A 23,446-nucleotide genomic window follows, 5' to 3' on the forward strand; every position below is an offset into this window, starting at 1 on the left:
AACGAACTGTAACTATGACTACAGGTCACAAGTATTCACAGTAACTCTGAGAAGGGTTTATGTTGACATCCATTAATCTAGGAAATAAAGACATTGTTGAATACTGGGAAAAAAGCTCCTGCAAAGCCGAAGTACAGCCGTGGAGACTTACTGACTATTATATCACAAGGACTTCACAAGTGTGTGATGAGCTCCACCTGCTGACGACAATGTGCTTTACACGTTCTGGGGAAATTATACTGGTTACACTATTGTATTGTAAGATGATGCTCTATATTTCAAATATGAGAAGTAGAATTTGTGTTTGTTCTTTTTTTGAAAATGGTCCTATAATTGATTAATGAGGATGTTAGTTTTTTTAATGTTTTTTTTCCTTGTTGTAGTTATTTCATTGTAAAGCTTATTTTTTGTGACATTGAAGATCACACTATTAAAAATGGACAACAGCTTTTTTATTTTTTTGAGGTTTTATGTAAAATAGATCAAATTCCCTTCTTCTATTAAACAGATATTTCATGAAAAAGAAAAATCTAAAAGACTGACATTTCTTTCATGACATGCATTTTTAGACAACATCAAACATCCAATGTGTGAGATGAAAGGTGACGATAAGATTCATAAAATAAAATAAAATCTAAAAAGATTTGAGGGATAACTAGATTTTTTTTGGTGAGGTTTTAATTTTCTCACTAACCCATGTTTTATAACCTAAAACATTAAAATGCAGATTTAATATGACATATAGACACTGTTTGAGTAGAAATACTGTTTAAAAGGCTTTTTTCCCGTTAGTTCTGTAAACCATCCTCTGTAGTACCCAGAGACACTATGGAGAATCAGTGAGGTTTCAATGGGGTCAACTGGATCCAGTCTGAAAACTGGTACTGGTAACAAAAATTAAAAGAAAAGAAAGAAAGAAATGTTCACGAGTTGATTGAACGAGATCGCACAGGCTCGTCATCCTCGTCGTCATCTTGCTCTTCCTCTTCCTGGTTGAGTGGCTCTCTGTCCGAGTCCTGCACAGCCTGCTCTGACCTCTTAGTCGTCTTGTTCAGGGTCCCGCCCTGTAGCAAAAACAAATATTAGCTCAACACACTGTATAGTCAGCTGACAAATGACACACATAACACACTGTATATTAAAAAAGTGTACAGGAAGTCTGCAAGATGTCTGACCTGTCTGTGGTCAACAATGTTGAGCAGCACTGAGGTGACGATGCAGCTGATGGTGTTGGCCAACATGAAGATCATCATCCTCTGCCAACGCCATAAAGGTATCTTTGTTTCACTGCAAACAAGATGAGAAAACATGATAGATCAATAAGTTTATATCAAATAAAACATGGACCATCAGTGCAGTGGAAGGATAACTACCTAGACTTGGTGCCCAAAATCTGTCCAACCACCAGATTGGACACCCCAATCCCGACCATCTGGATGGAGGTGGCCAGACCCATGGCCGTTCCCAGGGTGGCTTGAGGCACCACGAGGGGAATAGACGGCCACATGCTGGCCTGGGACACAGAACAGAAACATAAAAAGTCAAAGCCAACATACATAACAGCAAATAAAATGACATGGAAGGATTAGAATCTATAACATGCACTACATACAATGTGTTATCATTGTTAGTTTAAACCATTACAGTAATAATTAGTGAAATATACAGCATTCCTGATCTACGAAAAGTATAATATTAAAGTATTAGCTGTGTCTGTTTGAGCTGAACTCACAGCAGCGAAGGAGTAGGTGACTCCTAACCAGATGGTGGAGACCAGAGGGGGGACGAAGGTGAAGGCCAGGAGTCCAAACACAGGCAGCGTGAGGACGGCACAGATCAAAGCGAAGACGCCCCGCAGACCGACATAATCCTAAAAACACACACACAACACAAGAATTCACATGTCTCTACTCATTTTACACCTACAAGAGGCTTTTTCACACTTTTGAAACAGTTTTAGGAAACAGATACTCACAATGAGAATGCCCACGCTGGCTGAGAGGACCAGAGAGCTGTCGTAAACGGCCCCGGCAATATAGGCCGCCTCCTTCTGACTGTAGCCACTGTACTTATCCTGAATGAATTTACTGGACGGGAAAAAATACACAATGAATGGGTCGGTGTCTATGTTAAAACAGACAGAGTAGCATCAATATATCTCTTTGCAGACCCAAAGTCTCTCTCTCTTTGTGGACAGAACTAGCTTTTCAGAAACACAATTCAAGTATATGCACATGTTGATAACTCTACCTGGCATCTGCAATGAACGGGAAGATGCCGTTATAGAAGAACATGATGGTGAGGACCAGGAGCCAGTATCTTAGCGACAGCAGCTTCACATCCTGAATCCTCTGCAGACACACACACAGAAACAAATGGAAGTCCATACGATAACTTGACACAGTGCAGTGCACACTATTACACAAACCAGGAAAAGGTCAGATAAAAGGTGTGATGTTCTTCGTACCACTTTACGAGATTGCTCTTGGATCGCTCCATCCAGACCCAGCTGCTTCATTCCAACTTTATCCAGGCCACTGACTATGATGGCAGATACAAAGCCCAGCACGCATAGTATGGTACCTAGAAAACAAAGCATTCAGTTGTATATAATATTGCAATAAAATACTTTTAAATCATGCCATAAACCTTAGGGTTAATACCGCCACATACCGCCCCAGAGCGTCCACTGCATGCCATATTTTTCTTCAAACCTCTGTGTGAGGAAGAAGTTCAGGACTGAACCCAGGCGTGAGAAAGCGAGGGTCAGACCGAAGGCCAAGGCCAGCTCCTTCCCTTTGAACCAGAAAGCTGTGATGCGGTTCTGAACAACTAAAAAAAAAAAATAAAAAAAAAAAAGGGAGATGATGATGAGCACACGGTTCAGGAAGATTCCTCAGATTTGACAGTGGAGAGAGTTTTGTGTGTCTGTGTTTCGTAAGGTGGTGGTGGACTTACTGGTCAGGGATCCATTGCCCGATCCAAACAGCAGTCGGCCTGTGAGCATCAGCGGCAGCAGATAGGGAGTTCCTTTGAAGTGGGAGCCCAGTGCAAACAGGGACGAGCCCAGCACGCACAGGAAAGAAAACAGAAACACCCCAACTGCACAGAGGACCACAAAGAAATTGACAACCGCTTTTAATCTTTCGCTTGATTAAGCAGACTTGCAAAAGAAGATGTAAACATAAACTTACAGCGGTTTCCTAATTTGTCAATGAGGAATCCTGCAATAATCACCACTACTGCATTCCTGTTGATAGGAGAGCAAAAAGACAACTGAGGCGATACTCTGATAAGTGCACAGCTGAGTCAAAGTGTGTAAGTATATGCATGTTTCCTTACGTCCAAGCATAAATGGCATAGAGAAGATTGTACTGCTGAGGGCTCATCCCCAGTCCCTCCACACAGTCCACTGTCCCATTGATCACCGTTGCATTGGGACACGTCAGATTCTGTCGGAGAAGACACAAATCATCACAAACTGACAGAGCTGGGAATCCCGACGTGTAACTACAGCTGTGTAATGTGGAGTGGGATAAGATGAAATCATTTGATGCTGATGCTCTTGACTCTTCTACTTACCCCCTGGAACTGATCCTGCAGGACACTGGGGATGTCGAAGCAGAAGTAGGAGCCAAATGTCAGCAGGCAGTTGAAGAACAGCACCACGAAGCGGTAATATGCTGTTAGGAAAAAAACACAGAATGGGAATAATGAGACTGGGATGACTTGTTTTACTGGCTGTTTTAACTCCAAACACTTCTCTATAGAGGTGGACAAGAAGGGACATGGATGGACAAGAGGATTAACTGACTGACACACACACCTGAAATTCAACATATAGCAATGACACAAAAATTATTTAAATGTTTTATTCTTGTCATTTTGCACAGTTTAAAGTTAAAAACTGTAGAAGGACACTGATAATAATAATAATAATGGGGTTAATAATAATGATAAGATAAAACATCTTGTAGAGGGGAGCTAGTTAATTTCCCTCCTTAACTTTTTTCCTTTTCCTTTTCAATGAAAGCCTTCGTGTTGACTTTACTGCAGAGTTATCTCAGACTCCGTCATTGTGTTTTGTCACACTTACACATTCCTAAGACAGAAAGTTACTACTAACCTCGAGTTTCTAGTTATTTCCCTATTTAGTCACATGAAACCAGTGTAAAATGCTGAGTCGGTCGTTCACTGTCCCAGTTTTTCAGGGAAGTACATCGTAGGTTCACGAGACTGAGGTCTGGTTTTCTAGCTAAGCGGTTATTCAGTAGCTAAAGTAGCGAAATAGCACAATGTTATTAACACGTACCTTTCTCTGCAGGCTGCGTCATATTGAGGAGAAAGAATAAGAACAAGGAGGACGTTGCTATAAAATAAAACCTCCAAATCTCATCCTCTGTTGTTGTTTACAAAAGCAGACTGGAGCAGCAGTGGTGTGTTTCTGGGTTGACTCCGCTCGCGGCAGAGCTATAAACCACATGGATCGATCTGTTGTTGTGTAAGAGCGGGAGGCGACGGTTTGGAAATCTACGCACACAGACGCTCCTCTTTTTTCCCCCCTTAAAACTTTATTTATATATTTTTAAAAAATGTTTGCATTGATGAAATCGTACAAAATACAAATGAAAGTCAGACTACTATTTGAAATTAATGAACAACTATTAATCAATCGACATTTTTAGGAGTATACTGTTGTTTTTACGTTTTAATTTAAAACAAATCAAAAACGTTATATTATTGTCGAAAAGAGTGGTCAGGAGGGCATAATTATAATGCCTCTTTTTTTGCAATGATTATGATGATGTGCAAAGGAGACTGTTGTACTGTCAGTTCTCTTATTTATAAGAAAATCTAAATTTATTTGATGCCAGTATCAGAGTTTATGTTCTTTTCTACATATTTTAGGACAACATGGCTGAACACTTTATTCTCATCTACAGCAGCAGCTTAATTAATGTGTATTAAAGTATATTTCCATAAAACAGCATATTATGTCCATCATCAAATTTCCCATAGAAAATACAATTGTGTGATTCATTTGAGATTATTTGTGATTAATTATGGACACTCGTACAATTAATGGCTGAATATGAATATTTTTAATTAGGCCTACTACCTGCAGCATAGCTACATACAGCATCTCGTAAAAGTTTCCTTCATAGTAAAGTGGTAATATATGAATCGCGTATTAGGACACTTGTCCCTCGGCGGACACCATACTGACTGGAGATATAAACAAAGGCTGGTTGCTCCCATTTAAAGATTAGCATGTGTTTCATAAACTGTGTATTCACGTTGCTGGACTATGTCTTGAACTTAGAAGATGTCTGTGTTGCGCAGAGCTAAAACATGGGACATATCTGAATCTGAGGAGGAAACTGACACCGAGAGGGGGTCTCATAAGTGCAATGAAGAAGCAGCTGTCAGCAAAGTCTCGGATGAGGATCTGAGCTCACCCCTCAAACGTAAAACCTCGTCTCCAACAAAAAGTGAGTCCAGTACCAGTAGTCAAACTTGTTCTTTGCCTCCTCCGCGGCCGGAGGGCTCGGGCACACCGAGTCCTGCGAGGAAACGCCGCAGCAAGGAGGAGATAGAGGCGGATAGAGAGAAAACCAGGGAGAAGAAGGAGGAGAGAGAGAGGCAGAGAGCAGCCAGAGCCCAGGAGAAGGAGGAGAGGAGGCAGGAGCAGCAGAGGAGGAGAGAGGCTGCGGAGAACCTCAAGAGTCTCAGGCCGGAGAACTGCCTCAAGTGTCTCACCGTCTGCATTGATCCAGGTGAGCAGGTTCACCGGTGCTGCCTTCAGGTGCCGTCGGAAACTTGACCATCGACTATATGGTCACTATGTCAAAACAAATTATGCTTGTCAGTGTTTATTTATGATCCATGAAGACATCACCTGTCCAGTTTATGTCATCAATGTGAAATTGTTGCTCAAGTTGCTCATGTTTCTGATGCAGTGGCACTCTGTTACTCTGTTGCTCTGATGTTGCATTATGAGTGTGATGTTGTCTTGTTATGTGTATTTGCTTATGTGTATCTGCTTATGCGTATGGGAGCACATTTACATTTATATGTAGGTATGCGTGCATATACAGTATGTATTTGTAATCCAACTTCCTGTGAGCCTGGGATAAGGTGGGTGGGGTTTGGGGGGCTGTTGAAGTCCGAGAGCAGTGTGCTTTGTGTCTGTTGTGTATCATTGTAGTAGTATGTCCTTGTGTTATTTTTGTATGTGGGACCCCCTCGAAAACGAGATGCTGCATCTCAAGGGGCTATCCTAAATAAATTGAAATAAAATGGTTGATATACATACAGTATGTTTAGATGGTAAAAGCCAGTGTGGTTCTCTGCAGCTCTTCTGCAACAGGATGGCTCAGACATCTTGCTGGACACTCTGGCTGCAAATGAGTGGAGGTTCAGTATTGAGAGCCAGCAGCTTCCTCACAGCATCACCTGGACCAGAGACTCACTCCAGGTAATACTGATACTAAAATTCACCTTCCCTCGAGCTTTTGTTGGGTGCAGGGCTAAGACCAATGCTCATACTGTATGAATGTTTTCATTATGTTACATCTGTAAAGTGAATATGATTATTAGAATTTTTTTTGTTATAGAAAATTGTCTGTTTGTTTGTCTTTAGCAGGGAGAGGGAGGGAGGGGCTCAGTGGAGGAGGAGCAGGTGGTGCTGGTGCTGGGTCTGACTGACTTCATGGACATGGTGATCTCTGTGAAGAAAGTAAGCAGCCTCTCAAGTTGTAATGAATGAACTCTGTGGACTCTGACTTGTTGTGTTGTGAACTGCATAGTTGTGTTTTCTTGCTCCTGCAGATGCTGGACAGTGAAGGGGAGGAGACGGGGGCGGGGGCTTTTCTCAGCCCTCTTTTTGAGTTTCTCAACCGTCACGCCAAGAAGGTCGTCACTGTCTGGGTGACTGACTCTCAATCTGATTACAGGTCAGTGTATACTTAATTCATCATGTGCTTCTTTATTCTCAATGTGCTCATCTCTAGTGTGACGAAACACCTCTTAGCTTTCATGTAATCAGTCTGACCTGTCCTGTGTTTCCTTTAGCCACAGGACAAATGCCTGTAGTCTGCAAACTGTGTTGGGGATGGAGAATCTTGATGTTGAGGAGGTTTGTTTACTTTGAATCTTCATCATCTTCACACCGTAACTGTCAGAATTTCCGTCATGTAATGGTGTTCACTGTCCACAGACCATTACATCATTTCTTTGGTGCCGTCTTTGTCTGTCCAGGTTCTTGTTTACCTCCAGCTCTGCAAGAACATCTCGCTGGTCTTCCTGGACGGATGGGAGGAGGTCACCAACCACGTGTGTGCCGTCACAAAGGCCTTATCAAAACGCCCCTTCAAGTAGGCTATGCACCTGCTCTAAAGCTTCACTGGCCTGTTAACGGGATAGTTCAACATTTTGGCAAATGGGCCCATTGCCATAATCGCTATAGTCATAGCAGGAGGTTTGTTACCTTTAATTGTAGGTGTAAGCTATTTTTAGAACGGCAGAGCTACGCTATGGAGGCTAAAGGAATTTCTTGGTTTCCCTCATCAATCTCATCAAATACAAAATCCCAAAACTCCAAAACGCTGTCATGGACAAATTGTGACCTGCACAATCACCACGCTATGAGATAATAATGGAACGGAGTCGTTTTTGAGGTAAATACAGGGTAAATACAGAGTCTGCTTACTGAAAAACTGTCCCTGAACTCAACGAGCATCAGCGGTTTTGCATGAATTTACCCCGAATCTACCTTCGTTCCGTTATTGTCTCATAGCGTGGTGATTGTGCAGCTCACAACTTGTCCACGACAGCGTTTTGGAGTTGTTGGGTTGTGTATTTGATGAGTTTGATGAGGGAAACCAAGAAATTCCCTTAGCCTCCATAGCATAGGCCTGAGCAGCCTGCTGCCCTGCTCTGCTGTTCTAAAAATAGCATACACTGACAATTAAAGGTAACGAACCTACTGCTATGACTATAGCGATTATGGCAATGGGCCAATTTGCCAAAATGTTGAACTATTCCTTTAATTATCGGTGCATGTTGTTTTGAGATCCACAGGGCAGAGATGCAAGCTGCTCAGCGAACATGATGGATGTGAACGGTTCAGGTCCCCTGTCCCTCAAAACATCAAATACACAATCCAACAACTCCAAAACAATCTTGTGGAGGAGTTGTGACCTGCACATTCACCACGCTATGAAATAATAATGTAACATTACAAAACGGAGTTGTTTTCGAGGCAAAGCAGCCAGAACTACATTCCAGACACGGCTGCTGTGCAAAGTGCAAGTAGTTCCGAGTATTTGCTTCAAATTATACCTAATTATTTCATAGCGTGGCGAATGTGCAGGTCACAACTTGTCCATGAGAATGTTTTGGAGTTGTTGGATTGTGTATTTGATGAGTTTGATCAGGGACAGGGGACCTGTACCATTAACCTCTATTGTATTCACTGAGCAGCTTGCGTCTCTGCCCTGTGGATCTCAAAACAACATGCACCGATAATTAAAGGTAATGAACCTACTCCTATGACTATAGGGATTATGGCAATAGGCGAATTTGCCAAAATTCTAAACTATCCCTTTAAAGCAAAAATACTTGCTAACTTTAACGCCACATAAATGATACTGTTCTTGAATGTCTGTGCAGGCTCCTGACAGAGCGGTCAGAGCTTCCCTTCTGTGTGGACGGGTCGTGGGCGAGCGGGGCGCGGGTGGAGAGGGACGGCTCAGGCCTCATCCAGGTCTGGAGCAAACAGATCCAACAGCTGAACAGAGTCAGTCCTGCTGTGGCCTCCACCGTGACTGCAGCCTATCCCTCTCCTCAGCTGCTGCTGCAGGTAGACCTCACTTCTCCTCAACACGGTCACGCACAGAATAGACTCACAGAAAAATCACTTTTTTTAATCTTTTCCTTAAAGGGATAGTTCACCCAAAATTCAAATTTCACTCATTATCTACTCACCCTCATGTCGACTAAGGGCTGGGAGAAGTTTCAGTGCCTTCTCTGAGTTACAGCGGGGCTCCGTGCAGCACTGCATGTCCATATGACGGTTGTGAACGGAGCTCACTTTTCTTTGTCCAAAAAGACACAACAAAAAACATCTAAATACCTCCATAGTGCTCGTCTGTAATGTCCCTCTTGTATTGAAGCCCCAACATGAGAAATTGTTCTGAAAAAAATTAAATAAGAATATGTTTTAAGCTTGTTTGTAGCGGAAGCTACAAGAGGGACATTACAGACGAGCACTATGGAGGTATTTTGATGTTTTTTGGTGTGTCTTTTTGGACGAAGAAAAGTGAGCTCCGTTCGCTACCATCATATGGCAATGCAGTGCTGCACGGAGCCCCGCTGTAACTCAGAGAAGCCACGGAGGACTCTGAAACTTCTCCCAGCCCTTAGTCGACATGAGGGTGAGTAGATAATGAGTGAAATTTGAATTTTGGGTGAACTATCCATTTAAATTCCCAATGTTGTTGTTCTATTTAAGGCGTACCAGGGCTTGGAGGAAGAGGAGAAGAGGAAGGGGCTGCTGACCGGTCTCATAGTGAAGACCGGAGGTAAAGAGAGACGTATTGGACCAGAGATTTCAGCCAGAGTTTACCGCTGCTTCACGGCCCAGAACCCCCAGCTGGTGCTGGACTAATTTGTCCACTTGACAATGAGATGAATGTGATGTCAGCAAGGATCCATCCCGTCTCTAATGACACTGTGTCACCACTTGGCTGCTAACATATAAATGTTGATGTTTACAAGCTAAATATACGCCTCAGATATCATGTTCACCCACCAGTTAATAACTATTTATACTCATCTGAGCTTGTGCAGCTTAACTCTTTCGCGACCATTGACGAGTTAACTCGTCACAGCCTGCCGAACGTTCACGACCATTGACGAGCAAACTCGTCAAAACCGTTTTTTTACAGATTACGATAATAGACACTCTGAGGTACCCTGTGTGTGAATATGGTAGTCCTCTGATATGTAAAACTGTTTTAAACTAAAATCAAAACATAATATTTTTTATAAAATGTGTGATCTTGGTTTTGTTTGAGTAATCGTTCTCCTTGAATGCTGCTCTGGGGACAGCGTGCAGCGCTGTGCGGCTGTCGGCTACAGTGTTGCGACTTTCTCGCTGAATCTGGCGACTTTCCAAACCCTCTTTTGACAAAAGCGACCGACGACAAATGTGGCGACTTTTACCGGTGCTGTTACAAACGTTTATGGTTTGGAGACTCGGATCTGAAAGCCCGTTATCACGGCTGTTTTCACGGCGCTGTGCAGCAGAGCGGGCGCTCTGCAGCGGGGGCTGTGACCGGCCGCCCCCGCCACAGAGCACTCATCGCCGGCCAGTCACACAGCAGTGTCCCGGAGCTGCTGCGCTGCAGCCAGAGACCCACACCGCTGCACCGCTGCTCTCCAGGCTGCCACACCCCCCAGATATGCCTACAAATATATTTATTTAGCCGTAGAAATGATTTGGGAGACATGCCACACTGCAGAGTACCGGTAAAATGAGCAGATTGCCACTTGACACAAAAGTGCGTTTTTCTCTGAAACTAGAGCGGGAGCTCCGTTTTTGGAGAAACCCAGCTCTCTTCTTCTACTTCGTCCTCACGAACGAAACGGCGGAAAAACTCGCCGTTTTTTCGTGGAGCACGTTGTAAAGTCACTCTTCAATCACGTGAAGACCGTTTGTTTCTAGGTGACGTACAGAGTTCGGTTCGACGTGAGATAAAAGGTAAACAAATAGCCAAAAACATGTGGTCCTGAGCGGATGTGCTGAGGAATTAGTGTGGTCGCGAAAGAGTTAAAGACTAGAACATGTTTATAGAATATATTTTGTAAAAAAATAAGTTTTGTTTTGTAAGCTGCGCTCCATTGTATGTATGATATTATTTGTATATGTTTGAACTTGTATATTAAAATGAGCTGCAATGAAGGGTTTTTCTATTTAATTTTATAGAATCGCCTGAGTAAGAAAATTCATAAACAAAGCATAAATGTACAAAGAAAAATGCTTAGTAACAAATACTCTTATATGCATGAACACAACCACTGTTGATATTCAAACCAGACAGTGATTACAAAACACATTTACAAAAAAAAAATCATTTCCAAAGTATCAAAAGCAACTCCTGTCCCCTTGAGTCTATCCCTGCGAATAACAAGGGTGTCTTTTTTCTCTTTTCCTTTTTTTTTATGTGTCAGAGTCTTATTTGGCAAACATCAGGCCTTCCAAAGACAGTGACCGGCATACCTTATAGATAATATTAAAAAGAATAACAGCAATATACAGTATATGGCTCTTATTAGCCTTATGAAATTGGCTATAATGAGAATGAATGACCTCTTTGTCACTCTAACGTGTGAACTGCATTTAATGTGTCACACACACTACAGACTCACTTAGGGATGTCACGATTACTTGTTTTCACAATTAATCGCGGTATTAAATGCCACAATTAATTAATTGTAAAGATTCTTAAATACTGTCACTTTCCAAAAAAAGATTATGTTGGAAACACAGAGGCAGATGTGCACAAAAGTTAAGGTAAATGAAAGAAATACTGGTCCATTTACCTAACGTAACATACAATTTAAATGTTAGCGTCTCATTTGTGATAAAAAAAACAAACAGACAAACAATTAAAATAAACTTAAATATTTGGTATACAGTAGATGACAATTAATGATTTGAATATTTAAAACACTTCCCCTGGTGGATTAATAATTGGTTATATATGAATAGTAGATACTTAAAATATGTAGTGTAAACATTTGTAATGTAATTATATTTTGACTGTATTTGATTTTACACATTCATATGTTGTGAAATTAATTAATGCATAATAATCATGATAATCGTAATACCGTGATTATTTCTCTGACAATAATCGTACAAAGAAAATCTATAATCGTGACATCCCCAGACTCACCCCCTGCTCCCCATTCACTGACAAAGATGTCTGAATGACATTGCTAGATTAAAAAAAAAAAAGTAGAAACAACAATCCACTTATATATCCACTCCACAATGGCTAAAAGATGAGATTGCTCTTTTTCTCCATGATTTCCAACAGGAGATGCTGATGGCAATAGTAGAATAGCTGTGTGCCAAATACTAAGAACTAACATTTCGACTAGTGCGTCATGTCCAGCGGCATCTTTTGCACTGGTACTCCTCGGGCTCAGAGCAGCAGCTTTCGTAGTCGCTGCTGGGAGGAGTTGGGGGGCAGCGGCAAGTGCAGGGCTGAGTTTGAGGCGATGTCTGACAGGGGCACTGGTGCGAGACTGGCTCGGGAAACGGACTGCTGCAGGGGCTCGGAGAGGCGCAGGCACTCAGGCTGGAGACCGGGCTCATGATGGGGCTGGGGCTGGGGCTGGGGCTGGGGCTGGGGCTGGGGCTGGGGCTGGGGCTGGAGGGGAGGCTGCTGTCCTCGTAGAAGCCCTCAGGCAGGTCGCTGTGCTGCTCTGAGGGTTCGGGGCTGCTGCTGAGGGTGAAGACCCAGCCCAGCTGTGCGTGCAGGAGGGTGCGCAGGCCCGGGGGCAACTCCAGAGTGTTAAGCACGTCTGGGCAGGAGGGCAACATCTGACGGAGCCGGGTGCAGCAGAGGTACTGCAGGGAGGTGGGTGTGTAGCAGGAACGGATCACCTTCATGCTGCTCTTGGCTGCCGTGGAGCACACCATGGGGTAGAACTTCTTGTTCTGCAGCCTCGTGGCAGCGACACCTGTTGTAGAAGAAGAGGAGATGAGGATGAAAACACTGTAATGTTACAGTGCTGCACATGCAGTGTTTTCCTCAGTCTGATTGTAAATAGGATTTTTGGACCCATGTAAACGCACCTAGTGTTCACAGAGGTGGAAACTATTGGAAGAGACCAAAAAAAAATAATGTACCAGGCTGTAAATATGTTTTTTTAAGCTGTTAAGTCGGCTATTTTAACATGGGGGTCAATGGAGAGTTGCTCACTTCCGGTCCCAGCCCCCAGAGGCCGCCAGAGAAGTGCAGTTTTTTGAACGCAGAAGTGGTCTTCACTTGTAGAACCCACAACTCGCCCCTTGGGAAATACCAAGGGGGCAGTTGTCGGTCTGAGAAGTGAAGCTCACTTCCGCGTTCAAAAAACTGCAATCCCCTTGGATTCCTCTGGGGGCTGGTGTCAGAAGGGAGCATTCTCCATAGACCCCCATGTTAAAATCGCCGACTTTACATCCTCAATAAACATGTTAAAAGCCTGGTGTCAGAACGTTTTTTCGTCTCGATCGATAGTTTCTACCCCCGCACACACTCTGAGGGGGGTGAATTTTTTTTTAACTCTAGGCCTACCGTTTTACTGTTATTAGGTTAAAACTCTGGCCAATTAGGGCGCGGAAACGTTGAGTGACAGGTCCGAGCAGCTCCGTGGACAGCTGCTTCGAGGCCAGTGGGCGGGTTCTCGGCCGGCCAATCCAACATGGCGCTGTTCAGGCCGCCATATTAGAGTCACAAAAACGACTCCCCAAAACCAATGGGGGGTGCTATGTCCATTCTTTTTACAGTCTATGGGAAATACACACCTATGCAGTGGCGGTTCTTGTAGAAGGTCAGGGTGCCATGCCAGGTGTCCAGGTGCACTCCTATGATGGAGCCTTGCCCAAATCGAGAGGAAAACTTCACTTTGTCACCTTTGTGCTGGAGAAGACCTTAAACACACACACACAAAAATACATTTTATTGAATGTCTGATCATTTTGGTTAAAATTATCCGTCCAGTTTCACAGACTCCTCTGATAACTCAAGGTCTTGTAATCCCTGTAGTCATGTTCTCTAACCTGTGTAGGAGAGCCCCCAGCTGTCTTCATCATGACCAAGAAGGCTGCCAAAGCTGTATTTGAACTTCTCCAGGTTCACCTCTGAAGTCCCGACGCCCACCATCTGAACCAATCAAACAGGAGAGAACAAAACCTCAGGAGAGAGCTACTGTGGTTCTGGCTCATCAGTAAGTTATAGATTATAATGACACTTACAGTTACACTCATCATTTGAAACAAGTGGTTGAGAGGCACGTTCACAAGTGTTTCAGTTCACTGCTAATTCAACTGGAGTAGGAGTCAAGAGACTGTTACTCACCATATCGGTTCCATAGACAGGAGAGGTCATCTTGACTTCCCAGAAGTGCTGGCCCTCTGCCAGCTCCTTGGTGCCGCGTATGGCAGCTGTGCCACAGCTGTAGTCGGAGTGGAAGCTCACCTTCCTGCTGTCGCAGCTGAGGAAGGCTCCGGAGGACTTGAAGTGCTCGTCCCATACCCAGTCAAAACCTGGAAACACACCAGACGTGTGCAATGTGACAACGATTTGTACTTTGTAATTCATAATAAACTACATCAATGATATCATTAGTCAGTCTTTGTTGATTAGTTGATTGGTCCAGCTCCTTGGTCCTGACTGAAACATCTCAACAACTACTGAACTAATGGGAAATTTGTCGAAGACCATCGTGGTCCCCAGAGGATGTACTGTACAGTGACGTGAAAAAGTAATGTTGATGTGTCTCAACAACTATCTTAATGGATTGCAATGACATTTGTACAATATTCATGTCCCGCTCAAGATGAATTGTAGCATCTGTGGTGATTTCTGGAATTACTACAGAACAAACAGCCCCGTGTGCATTGCCTGTACTTTGTTTGGTGCTAAATGTTAGCATGCTAAACCTGCATGGTAAACATTAATATCCTTGTGAGCATGTTAGCCTGCTGACATCAGCATTTAAATTACACGTACGGCGATAGACACTTTCATCCTGTTTGTACCTGTTACTAGGATATCGTCACCTGGCTTGACTTGACTAGCCAGGGTTAGGGTTTAGGTTAATGGAACTGTGCCATAAGACAATCAACATGTTGATTTGGTCTGTTGTCGTTTACAGCAAAGGCTGTATTTTTTACATAGACTGAGGGTGTTCGGAGTCAGTCAGAATATTCTGTTTTTATTTTATCAGGCAGTAATAGAAAGCGTTATTAGGTACGGGATAACAGCGTGGTACGGCAATCTCTCAGTATAGTCTAAACTCTAAAGTTGCAGCACCTGGTCCAGACTACAGATGATGGGGAGGACTGAGAAACCCTCCCTTGAGTCCATCTATGAGCAGTCTATAGTCAGGCAGGCGCAAAGGGTTTTGTCAGACCCGTCCCACATCCTTCTAGAAAACTATGAGCTCTTGCCTTCCAGTAGAAGGTATAGATTCCCTAAATGCAGACTGAATCGTTTTAAATTCTCTTTTGTACCCACCTCCATCAAACTTTTAAACAGCTCTGTGTACGCTGAGGCCTGGGATGTGTGCAATAATCCTTGTTTTATTCTCTCTGGGAAGTGTGCAATAACTGATGTTCTGTTTGTCTGTTTTTCTTTTTAATCTTTTACTGGGTGTGTCATTAGTGTGTGTGTACATGTACGTCTCAAACTGTATGTATTTTAGGTATATTTATTGTCTAAGGCAGCCTTTACCATGCACTCGAGTCCACAACAAATTTCCCCTGTGGGACAATAAAGTTTATTCTATTCTATTCTATTCTATACAAGATTTTGAAATTGATGGCATTATTTTAGCCTTAACTATAAAACTAAGAGACTTGGTAATCGATTGCTTATTGGTGAATAAATCTTCTTCTGTGATCTGCTTTATTCAAACTGATTGATCAGCATGTTGATATGCTTCCTAAAGCTACATATATTATGGATAATGTACTTTCACATTATTATCAAGGCCTTATATTGTTATTTTATCCTGTGCAACCTCAACATCACACTTACTCTGCTATCATCAAATGGTGTAATGCTGTATTCATTAGCTTTTGCTCACCTTGATCCTCTTCCCCACAGAGGCAGTCGCCGATAAGAGTGACTCCTGGGCTGAGCTCCTCCTGTCGGTCACACTGACAGAAAGACTCCCCTATCACCGGCACCGTGCAGGGCAAGGCCACCGCCTCAGAGACAGCCTGGGAACTCGCCAGGTAATCCACGTCAGACTCCAAATCGCAGATCTGGTTGACACACACAGTACAAACGGCATCTTGTAAGTCCATAGACGTAGCCATGGTCCAGATATCTTGGCTTGGCAGCGAGGAAAGGAATTAGATCCAGGATTATACAGTATCTGACGTTTTTGTCGATTGCGCCGGCTGCTGTGATGCCTTTTTGTAATCAATAAACCGTATGGTGGCGAGACACAGAAAGAAAAATAGGTTGCTGAGCCTGGACTACCTTAAAGTGTTGCATGCTCTAGTTCAAAGAGCTAAATGAGAGGGGTCACCCAAATCTTATGTTTCAAAACCTTTACACCAAAAGCTGTTCTTGGTTCCTATTGGTGAGAGAGATCATGTGTGACACTCAGTAAAATTAGACCCCTTCCAAAAATACTGGGGGCTCCTTCTGGAGACCTGACCATGACCTACACGCGGCCACACAGTGGAAAACTACTGGTACCCAGGTAGAAATATGATAAGCAGGGCTGTTGCTAGGAATTCTGGGCCCCCTGAAAGTATACTAAAGTGGGCCCCTGCCCCCTCACTTTTCCACTTTTTTTCATAGACTACATATGTATTATCATTCTTTATTTAGCCTACTTTGTTTTGATGCTAATGCAGCATTACTATGAGTATTAGTCAGGGTCTTATGCAGAATAATTCAGTCATACAAAGATTAGACTACTGGGGTTTTTGTGGGCCCTGCCCCTACAGGGGCGCTGGGCCCCTAGAATTATCATCACCTTTCTCCCCTATACAACGGCCCTGATGATAAGTCATACATGCTTATTATGGCTCCTCCTAGATTTTCTCCCAATTTCTGCAGAGACACTGGATATAGCTCTTTAATATTGCCTGACATCAAACAAGTGATGCATGCAAGTGAATTATTTTCCATTTATACCACAAATGCAACACCATCTCCTTCCAAATAACCACTTTGTTTGACCTGTTTCTATCTCTTGTCCTGTGGCCTACAAACCCCAGCGTCTCACCTGTGTTGTCGTCTGGTCTTCCCACTCCTCTCTGTCCAGAGTCTGGATCACCGCCATGTCATCTGTCTCCTGCCGTATTTCGCTCCAGGCCACATGACGAACCCGGCCGTTCCTGCCTCTTCTCAGCATGGCAGCTCTGTGTGGACAGCAGACCCAACACCGTATGACCAGCTGTTGTCTGTACAGCAGGTCGTGTTCTTTTTTAAGCAGGGTCAGCTCCAGAAACTCCTGGTTCACTGCTTATCTATTCTTTGATTTGTATCTCGAGGTCAGATTCATTTGTGACACATTCACAGGTATATAAAATGACACATTTTCCATATCTTGCAGGTCCATATTCAAAAAAATAGCCTTCTATTTCATATTGAATAGGGCATTCTGGGAATTCACATCACACCAAATCACCGAAACTAAATTGGGTCTCAATGAAATAAAAAATATCCTACACCAGTGATGAGAATAGATATTTTTTCGTTTAACTGATAAATTCTAGGGTGCTATAGGAAATTTACAGATTCTCATCATGTTACTCAACTGTCTCACAAGCTGTTTAAAGCTGTAACCTGTTTGACAGTTAAAATACATCAGTATGAGTGTGAATAGGAAACGTTCAGTGATTTGTTTACTTTCCCGATCTGCTGAAACTGCAAAATGTCACTGTAAGGGAAAAATGTCTAGTCTCCTAAAGACTGATCTGCTGCAGCTTGCCTATTTCTATCTGTCCCATATGCCACAGTTGGCAAGAGGAAGTGTTTCCATGCGCGTGTCTAACCTTTAAACCCAGCCCTCTGCTCTGCCACAGTGGCAGCACGTTACCTAGCTTCATCAGCACACATACAGTGACAGATAAGGTAGCTGACCTACTGACTACACTGGCTATACCAAGCATAAATCATATGTTTTATACTGATCTTTCTTCCTTCCCTGATACTAAATGTAACAGAATTATCTGACAGTTTAATGGAGCAGGACGAGGAGGAATAATTAAAACACCTTCTTGTCTTTTGTCAAAGTTTTGTAAGCTGGTTCCATCATGACGCAAAACAACAAACACAGACAACCAACAACTAAGCTGTCAGTGACGCTGGGGCATTTGGTGCAAGTCCACTGACAAAAACATTATGTGAAATCTGCCTCTCTATTGACACAGTATATAGTAAAACAAGTACAATTCATAGATATCTTTGTAACACACACACACTGTTCTGGTTCTATGACCCAGAAAACAGGGCCAAAACACTAAGATATGTTGTGTTGAACTATTTACCACCTTCACAGACAGTAATCATTACAATCAATTGCTTCAATTGCACTGTTTTGTTTTTCTAAGAGGTTCAAGACTCACTTGTACACCTAAAAGAAACCTATTCTGGATCAACTACTATTACTTTGTCGGACAAAGTAATAGTAGATACATACATAATACAATACAGATACATACATAATATAATACAGCTCTACCAATTGTTATATAGGACAAAGTTTGTCCTGTATAACAATTGGTAGAGCTTTATTGTTTATTATCTATCCCATAACTGACACATCTATAGAAGAAGAGTCTGTATTTCCTCAACATGCTGCAGCTCAACCTGATAGCATGTCACAGTTAATGCCAGCACTGAACACAGCAGCTGGTAGATGCTTGGTAAGCAGGTGCAGGAGATAAATACCAATAATTTAGATTAGTTAGTCTGGAGCTAGTCTCACTTTAATTGGGCCTTACCCTACATACTGTAAATGCCTCATTTGGATAACATAGTCAGAACAAATGATAGTATCTTTGTCAGCCAATGTTTTGGTGGCTATGATATGAATGCAGTCTGCAGCACACACACACAGCATTATCACACTAATACTAATACTGTGAATGTTTCTGTTGTCAAATCTAAGCTGTGTCTGTGTCCTGCCTGCTTTCTATTCTCACATAACTGAATCTAATCCTCTATTCACTAGATATGTCAGTGTAATGAAACTATCTACATTTCTGATTGTAAAGCATCCTAGATAATATTACTGAGTGCCTAAATAACTCTATACCAATCAAATGATCCACTACCCACAGTCTATTTGTTTTTCTTTAACTTCAAATCTTTAAATCATCTCAGTTACAGTGCAGCAGAGATATTAAAATATCAGAGGCAGCATGCTCTTACCTTACAGAAGTCTTCCTGTAAACTGTCTTGCAGTGGCTCATTTGAAAGCTGATGTGACTCTGGACACGATCCTGTGACAGGTGCAGTTTGCACTCTGTCCCACTTCTCAGCGACCTAGACGTAAACATTACTTCTCCACGCCCTCGTCTTGTGCTTATTGGATAGGACCTGTGTGGAGGAGTGGTTTATGTTAATTTACTTAGTTACCTTTACCTAAATGGGGTAACAATCTGTGGAATAGGTAGCCTATGGCCTTTGCGCACATGATGTGGTGTGAGTTTATAACACAGAGAGGGAAATACCCACTATATAACTTCTTAAAATCTTATATAACAGGCTATACAGAACTTGGCATTTGATACTATGATTCACCAGGTTAACATACTGTATATAATTCAAACAGTTAAGTTGTATTGTTGTTTCGTTATGTTACTGTTAAAATAAGTTAAGCGAATTAAGAAGGTAGGCTACTGAAAAATGTTAGGCTATATTTCCGTGCATATTAGGTCAACAGAATAATGTGTCGATATAAATAACGTAAAAAATAAATATTTGGAGGCAGCAATTTGGCAGATTCGGTCGTAATTGCCGTTTTAATGTCCAAAAACATAGACTAATGCATTTCCATTATTAAAATCAAATATGTCTATGATTTTGGACATGTCTTAGTGTGTTGTGGTCTTTGAATGCACCACGGTGTGCCCCGATAGCCGATTGGTGGCGTCGTAAAGGGGGCGGGACTTAGCTGCGATGTGTCCTGTGTGATTGGATAGAAAGAACGTGACGATAGACGGAAGTAGTCCCCGTGCTGTGTCTGCTTGTCGTAGCAAGTCCAAAATATGGAACAGAATAATGGTAGGTGAAGTTTATCGTTTAACGCAAATTTTAAAGATTTGAATGAGGTTTCAGTCCTTCCAGTAGCTTGTTTCATTCTTACATTACATGTGTATGTTCAGACTAAGAGGTGGCGTCTGGCGTGTTCTGTAATAGCGTGTATAAGTAGTTATCAGACGCTAATTAGACGTCTGCTGAACTGTTATGTAGCCTATTAATATTGTTGAATGCGTCATTAAACGTCATTAGCCGCTAGAGAGGTTTTCTAAATTATTCTTAACATTCTTAAATTACTACTTGTAGGAAGAGATTGTTACACGGAGACGTGTCGTCTGTTATCCACAAGAAACTTTAACCCACTTTACTGTGTTGAACTTGTGAACTCGGCTGACGAAACAAAGCCCCAGTCCCTAACTGCGCCATTTCTCTCTGACCCTTGTTTGACCTGACGATGACGGTGCAGATTGTCCTCTTTGTCTGTCATACATACTCTTATATGGGGCTGTTTCGCTCATGCGGTACTGAATCTCATTTTTCCTCCTTTTCCTAGAGGGAAGCCTGTCCCAGGTCCGGCACGTTGTGTTGGTCCTGTCTGGGAAGGGGGGTGTCGGCAAGAGCACAATCACCACAGAGTTAGCACTGGCTTTCAGGCATGCTGGGAAGAAGGTGAGCTCAAATAACAGCTACTATGTTGTTCTATAGTCAATATTCATGTACATTTGTCCATATATTGTAATCCACTAACCATTTGCAGTCAGTCTTCATTTACACATCACCTGTATTGTGTTCACCATAAATGTAACAAACCCTTGTTCATCAGGTTGGTATCCTGGACGTTGATCTGTGTGGTCCCAGTATCCCGCGCATGCTGAGTGTGGGCAGGCCTGATGTGCATCAGTGTGACTCAGGCTGGGTGCCGGTCTACACAGACGCCCAGAAGACCCTCGCCCTCATGTCCATCGGGTTCCTACTGGAGGACCCGGATGAAGCAGTGGTGTGGAGGGGGCCTAAAAAAACAGGTGTGCTAAATAAGTTGGAAATTCCATAGCTGGTCTGCATGCCTTGCACTTGAAACTCCCTCTCACATCCTCTCTTGCTCAATGTCCGATCCATCTCTGAATGTCCTGTCCCGCAGCGATGATCAGCCAGTTTGTGTCAGATGTAGCGTGGGGGGAGCTGGATGTGCTGCTGGTGGACACGCCGCCAGGAACATCTGATGAGCATTTGGCTGTAGTAGAGAACCTGAAAAAACACAGAGTGGATGGAGCCGTTCTTGTCACCACACCACAGGTACACTACTAGACTCATAGACCCAACTACACGTAGTATGAGCAAGGAGACTGAAATGAAGCATATAGGTGACATGGTAAGGTTTACATTTGTCACCATGTGTAAATACTGATACAAGAAAGCAACAAAAATCATTTGTTGCTTCTGCACATTGTTTGACTCCTTCTATAGTCAAAAGTCATGGGTGACATGAGGTGAAGTTGCTCTCATGTGTTTGCCACAGGCCGTGTCTACAGGGGACGTGAGGAGAGAGATCACCTTCTGTAAAAAGACTGGCGTACGCATCCTGGGTATCGTAGAGAACATGAGCGGCTTCGCTTGTCCACACTGTTCTGTGAGTAAACCTTCATATTACTGTTTTGAAATTGTACTTGGAGTAATTCTATTCAGGTGTGAATGGATATAGAGCTGATCAACATGTTTGTTTAGATGAACTACTTATATATAAGCCATATATTGACTAAAATAAACACATTTTTGACAAAGTTCTGACATTATTCACTCACACCTTTTTGGTCTTGCTTTTAACTGAATTTCCCATCTTTTTTATTATGACTTTAATTATTATTAACATTAGTTTTACAGTTTTATTATTTTACTTACTCACTTATTATTACTTATTTAGTGTCTCATTAGTTTACTGATCTTGTCATTATCATTCTGCTTTAGCATGTTTTTATTTGATTTAGTTATGTATGTATTTATTTCTCCTACTCCTTTTATTTATCTTATTCTGTTTTCTGCCTACACTTTATGGTTTTACCTAAATTTGTCCCAGCTCTATTTATTCTCTATTACACCTCATTTTGAAAGACACCAGTGTTCCCCCATAAGTTTTATTTGTGAAGATTGTTCAGTCCCTGCTTTTAAATATTCCATACTTTCATGCTGTACAGTATGTGGGTGTTGGGGGTAGTGGGTATAGGGTGTTTTTATTATGGGAAGTACCTTGTGTTGCAATTTAATGCATGATAAGTGCTATAGAAATAAAGTTTGATTGATTAATTGATTGATTATTCACTTTGATATTTTTTCAGGAGTGCAGCAATATATTCTCAAAGGGTGGTGGTGAAGAATTGGCCAAACTGACTGGATCGGTGTTCCTAGGTGAGATCAATGAGACTGAGTTACATGTAATGTTAGCTTGCAGCCACAAGGTGTCACAACTCACTGCGACTGTACATTACTCCTCAGCCACCATTCATGATTCAGGAGGCATCTTGCATCACTGCCATGCTGCCAAAATGGTCGATCTGGGATTTTCCCCAATGCAGCAGCAGCAGCAGCAGCTTTGAAATACATCAGTGGATAGTGATACATAATTCATCAATAATTCTTGGTCAAATGAATGGATCGTTTAACAGTTTCCCCCTGAATGGCTGTCGGTCTTTATGTGCAGATCAATCTCTTGAGTAATGATGCAGCTAATTCAGCTTTTACCCTGTGGCAGTCAGAGGGCAGCTGTATCTGATGGTGCTGCACAGGAAACCACAATGTGTCACAGTTGTCGTCGAGGCAGGGATTTACAGTATTTGATAAGCCAGTGCCTCTGAGCACTCACTAGATTTTAACTATTGATTATCAGAAACCAGGATGTCACTTGAGAGCACTGTGTAGCCTATCATTGTATCAGGAACTGCAGAGCTGTTAAATGGTTCAAGTGAGCACAGTCATCAACTTTACATCTCTCTCCGTTTCAGGTGCCGTGCCCTTGGATCCTCAGCTCAGCAGCTGTATAGAGGAGGGTAAAGACTTCGCACAGGCATTTCCAGACAGCGCCACCTTCAGTGCTATCAACAATATTACACAGACTTTGCTAGAGAGTTTCCAAACAGCTTGAGCCACCATGACTTCAATCTGTTCATAATGCCTGTTATGTTCAGCTTTCAGCACACACGGGCTCTGTGAAAAGTACAATGTAATGCTGAACTAGATGCAATTTGAATATGTAATGCTTCATCTGTTTTGTTCTGTATAGTTCAATATATATAAAACATTTTACTAATCATCTTCTCATGTGCTTTATTTACACATTGTCAAACATTGTCTGCCTCTTGTGTACAATATCTAGCACTGTACTCCGGCTCTGTGTGGCTATCTCCGTGCTGCAGCTGCAGTTCTTGAAGCATAAACCGCACTGATGA

At 42.5% G+C, this 23,446-nt stretch overlaps 4 protein-coding genes across 4 annotated transcripts in view; 2 read left to right on the forward strand and 2 right to left on the reverse strand.

The window, feature by feature from the left end:
- Nucleotides 1-462: 462 nt before the first annotated feature.
- mfsd1l (major facilitator superfamily domain containing 1-like) overlaps nt 463-23,446 on the reverse strand; it is a 258,249-nt gene continuing 235,265 nt past the window's right edge. The window contains exons 2-14 of the mRNA XM_083993972.1: nt 4,313-4,444; nt 3,583-3,683; nt 3,343-3,452; nt 3,195-3,250; nt 2,959-3,102; nt 2,674-2,832; nt 2,468-2,583; nt 2,251-2,351; nt 1,976-2,087; nt 1,733-1,870; nt 1,374-1,513; nt 1,176-1,287; nt 463-1,064 (exon numbers count right to left, since the gene is read on the reverse strand). Coding sequence (XP_083850098.1) covers nt 924-1,064; nt 1,176-1,287; nt 1,374-1,513; nt 1,733-1,870; nt 1,976-2,087; nt 2,251-2,351; nt 2,468-2,583; nt 2,674-2,832; nt 2,959-3,102; nt 3,195-3,250; nt 3,343-3,452; nt 3,583-3,683; nt 4,313-4,334 — 1,452 coding nt within the window. The 5' untranslated portion in view covers nt 4,335-4,444 and the 3' untranslated portion in view covers nt 463-923. The remainder of the gene's footprint in view (nt 1,065-1,175; nt 1,288-1,373; nt 1,514-1,732; nt 1,871-1,975; nt 2,088-2,250; nt 2,352-2,467; nt 2,584-2,673; nt 2,833-2,958; nt 3,103-3,194; nt 3,251-3,342; nt 3,453-3,582; nt 3,684-4,312; nt 4,445-23,446) is intronic.
- eme2 (essential meiotic structure-specific endonuclease subunit 2) lies at nt 5,299-9,817 on the forward strand. The gene is made up of 8 exons (XM_083993642.1): nt 5,299-5,777; nt 6,357-6,478; nt 6,647-6,739; nt 6,832-6,956; nt 7,075-7,138; nt 7,261-7,376; nt 8,674-8,863; nt 9,515-9,817. The coding sequence occupies exons 1-8, from the start codon at nt 5,327-5,329 to the stop codon at nt 9,668-9,670; spliced, it is 1,317 nt and encodes a 438-aa protein (XP_083849768.1). The 5' UTR covers nt 5,299-5,326; the 3' UTR covers nt 9,671-9,817.
- Nucleotides 11,662-19,284, reverse strand: spsb3b (splA/ryanodine receptor domain and SOCS box containing 3b). The gene is made up of 7 exons (XM_083993591.1): nt 19,179-19,284; nt 17,026-17,161; nt 15,868-16,048; nt 14,136-14,323; nt 13,838-13,940; nt 13,583-13,708; nt 11,662-12,756 (listed from the first exon to the last, which is right to left on the reverse strand). Exons 1-7 carry the CDS (start codon nt 19,217-19,219, stop codon nt 12,176-12,178), a joined length of 1,356 nt encoding a protein of 451 aa, XP_083849717.1. The 5' UTR covers nt 19,220-19,284; the 3' UTR covers nt 11,662-12,175.
- nubp2 (nucleotide binding protein 2 (MinD homolog, E. coli)) lies at nt 19,943-23,401 on the forward strand. Its single transcript, XM_083994501.1, has 7 exons — nt 19,943-20,033; nt 20,563-20,678; nt 20,833-21,031; nt 21,148-21,302; nt 21,526-21,636; nt 22,340-22,409; nt 23,003-23,401. Exons 1-7 carry the CDS (start codon nt 20,018-20,020, stop codon nt 23,140-23,142), a joined length of 807 nt encoding a protein of 268 aa, XP_083850627.1. The 5' UTR covers nt 19,943-20,017; the 3' UTR covers nt 23,143-23,401.

Source organism: Trachurus trachurus (genome assembly GCF_905171665.1).
Source record: "Trachurus trachurus genome assembly, chromosome: 19".
In the NCBI taxonomy this organism is placed as follows: Eukaryota; Metazoa; Chordata; class Actinopteri; order Carangiformes; family Carangidae; genus Trachurus; species Trachurus trachurus.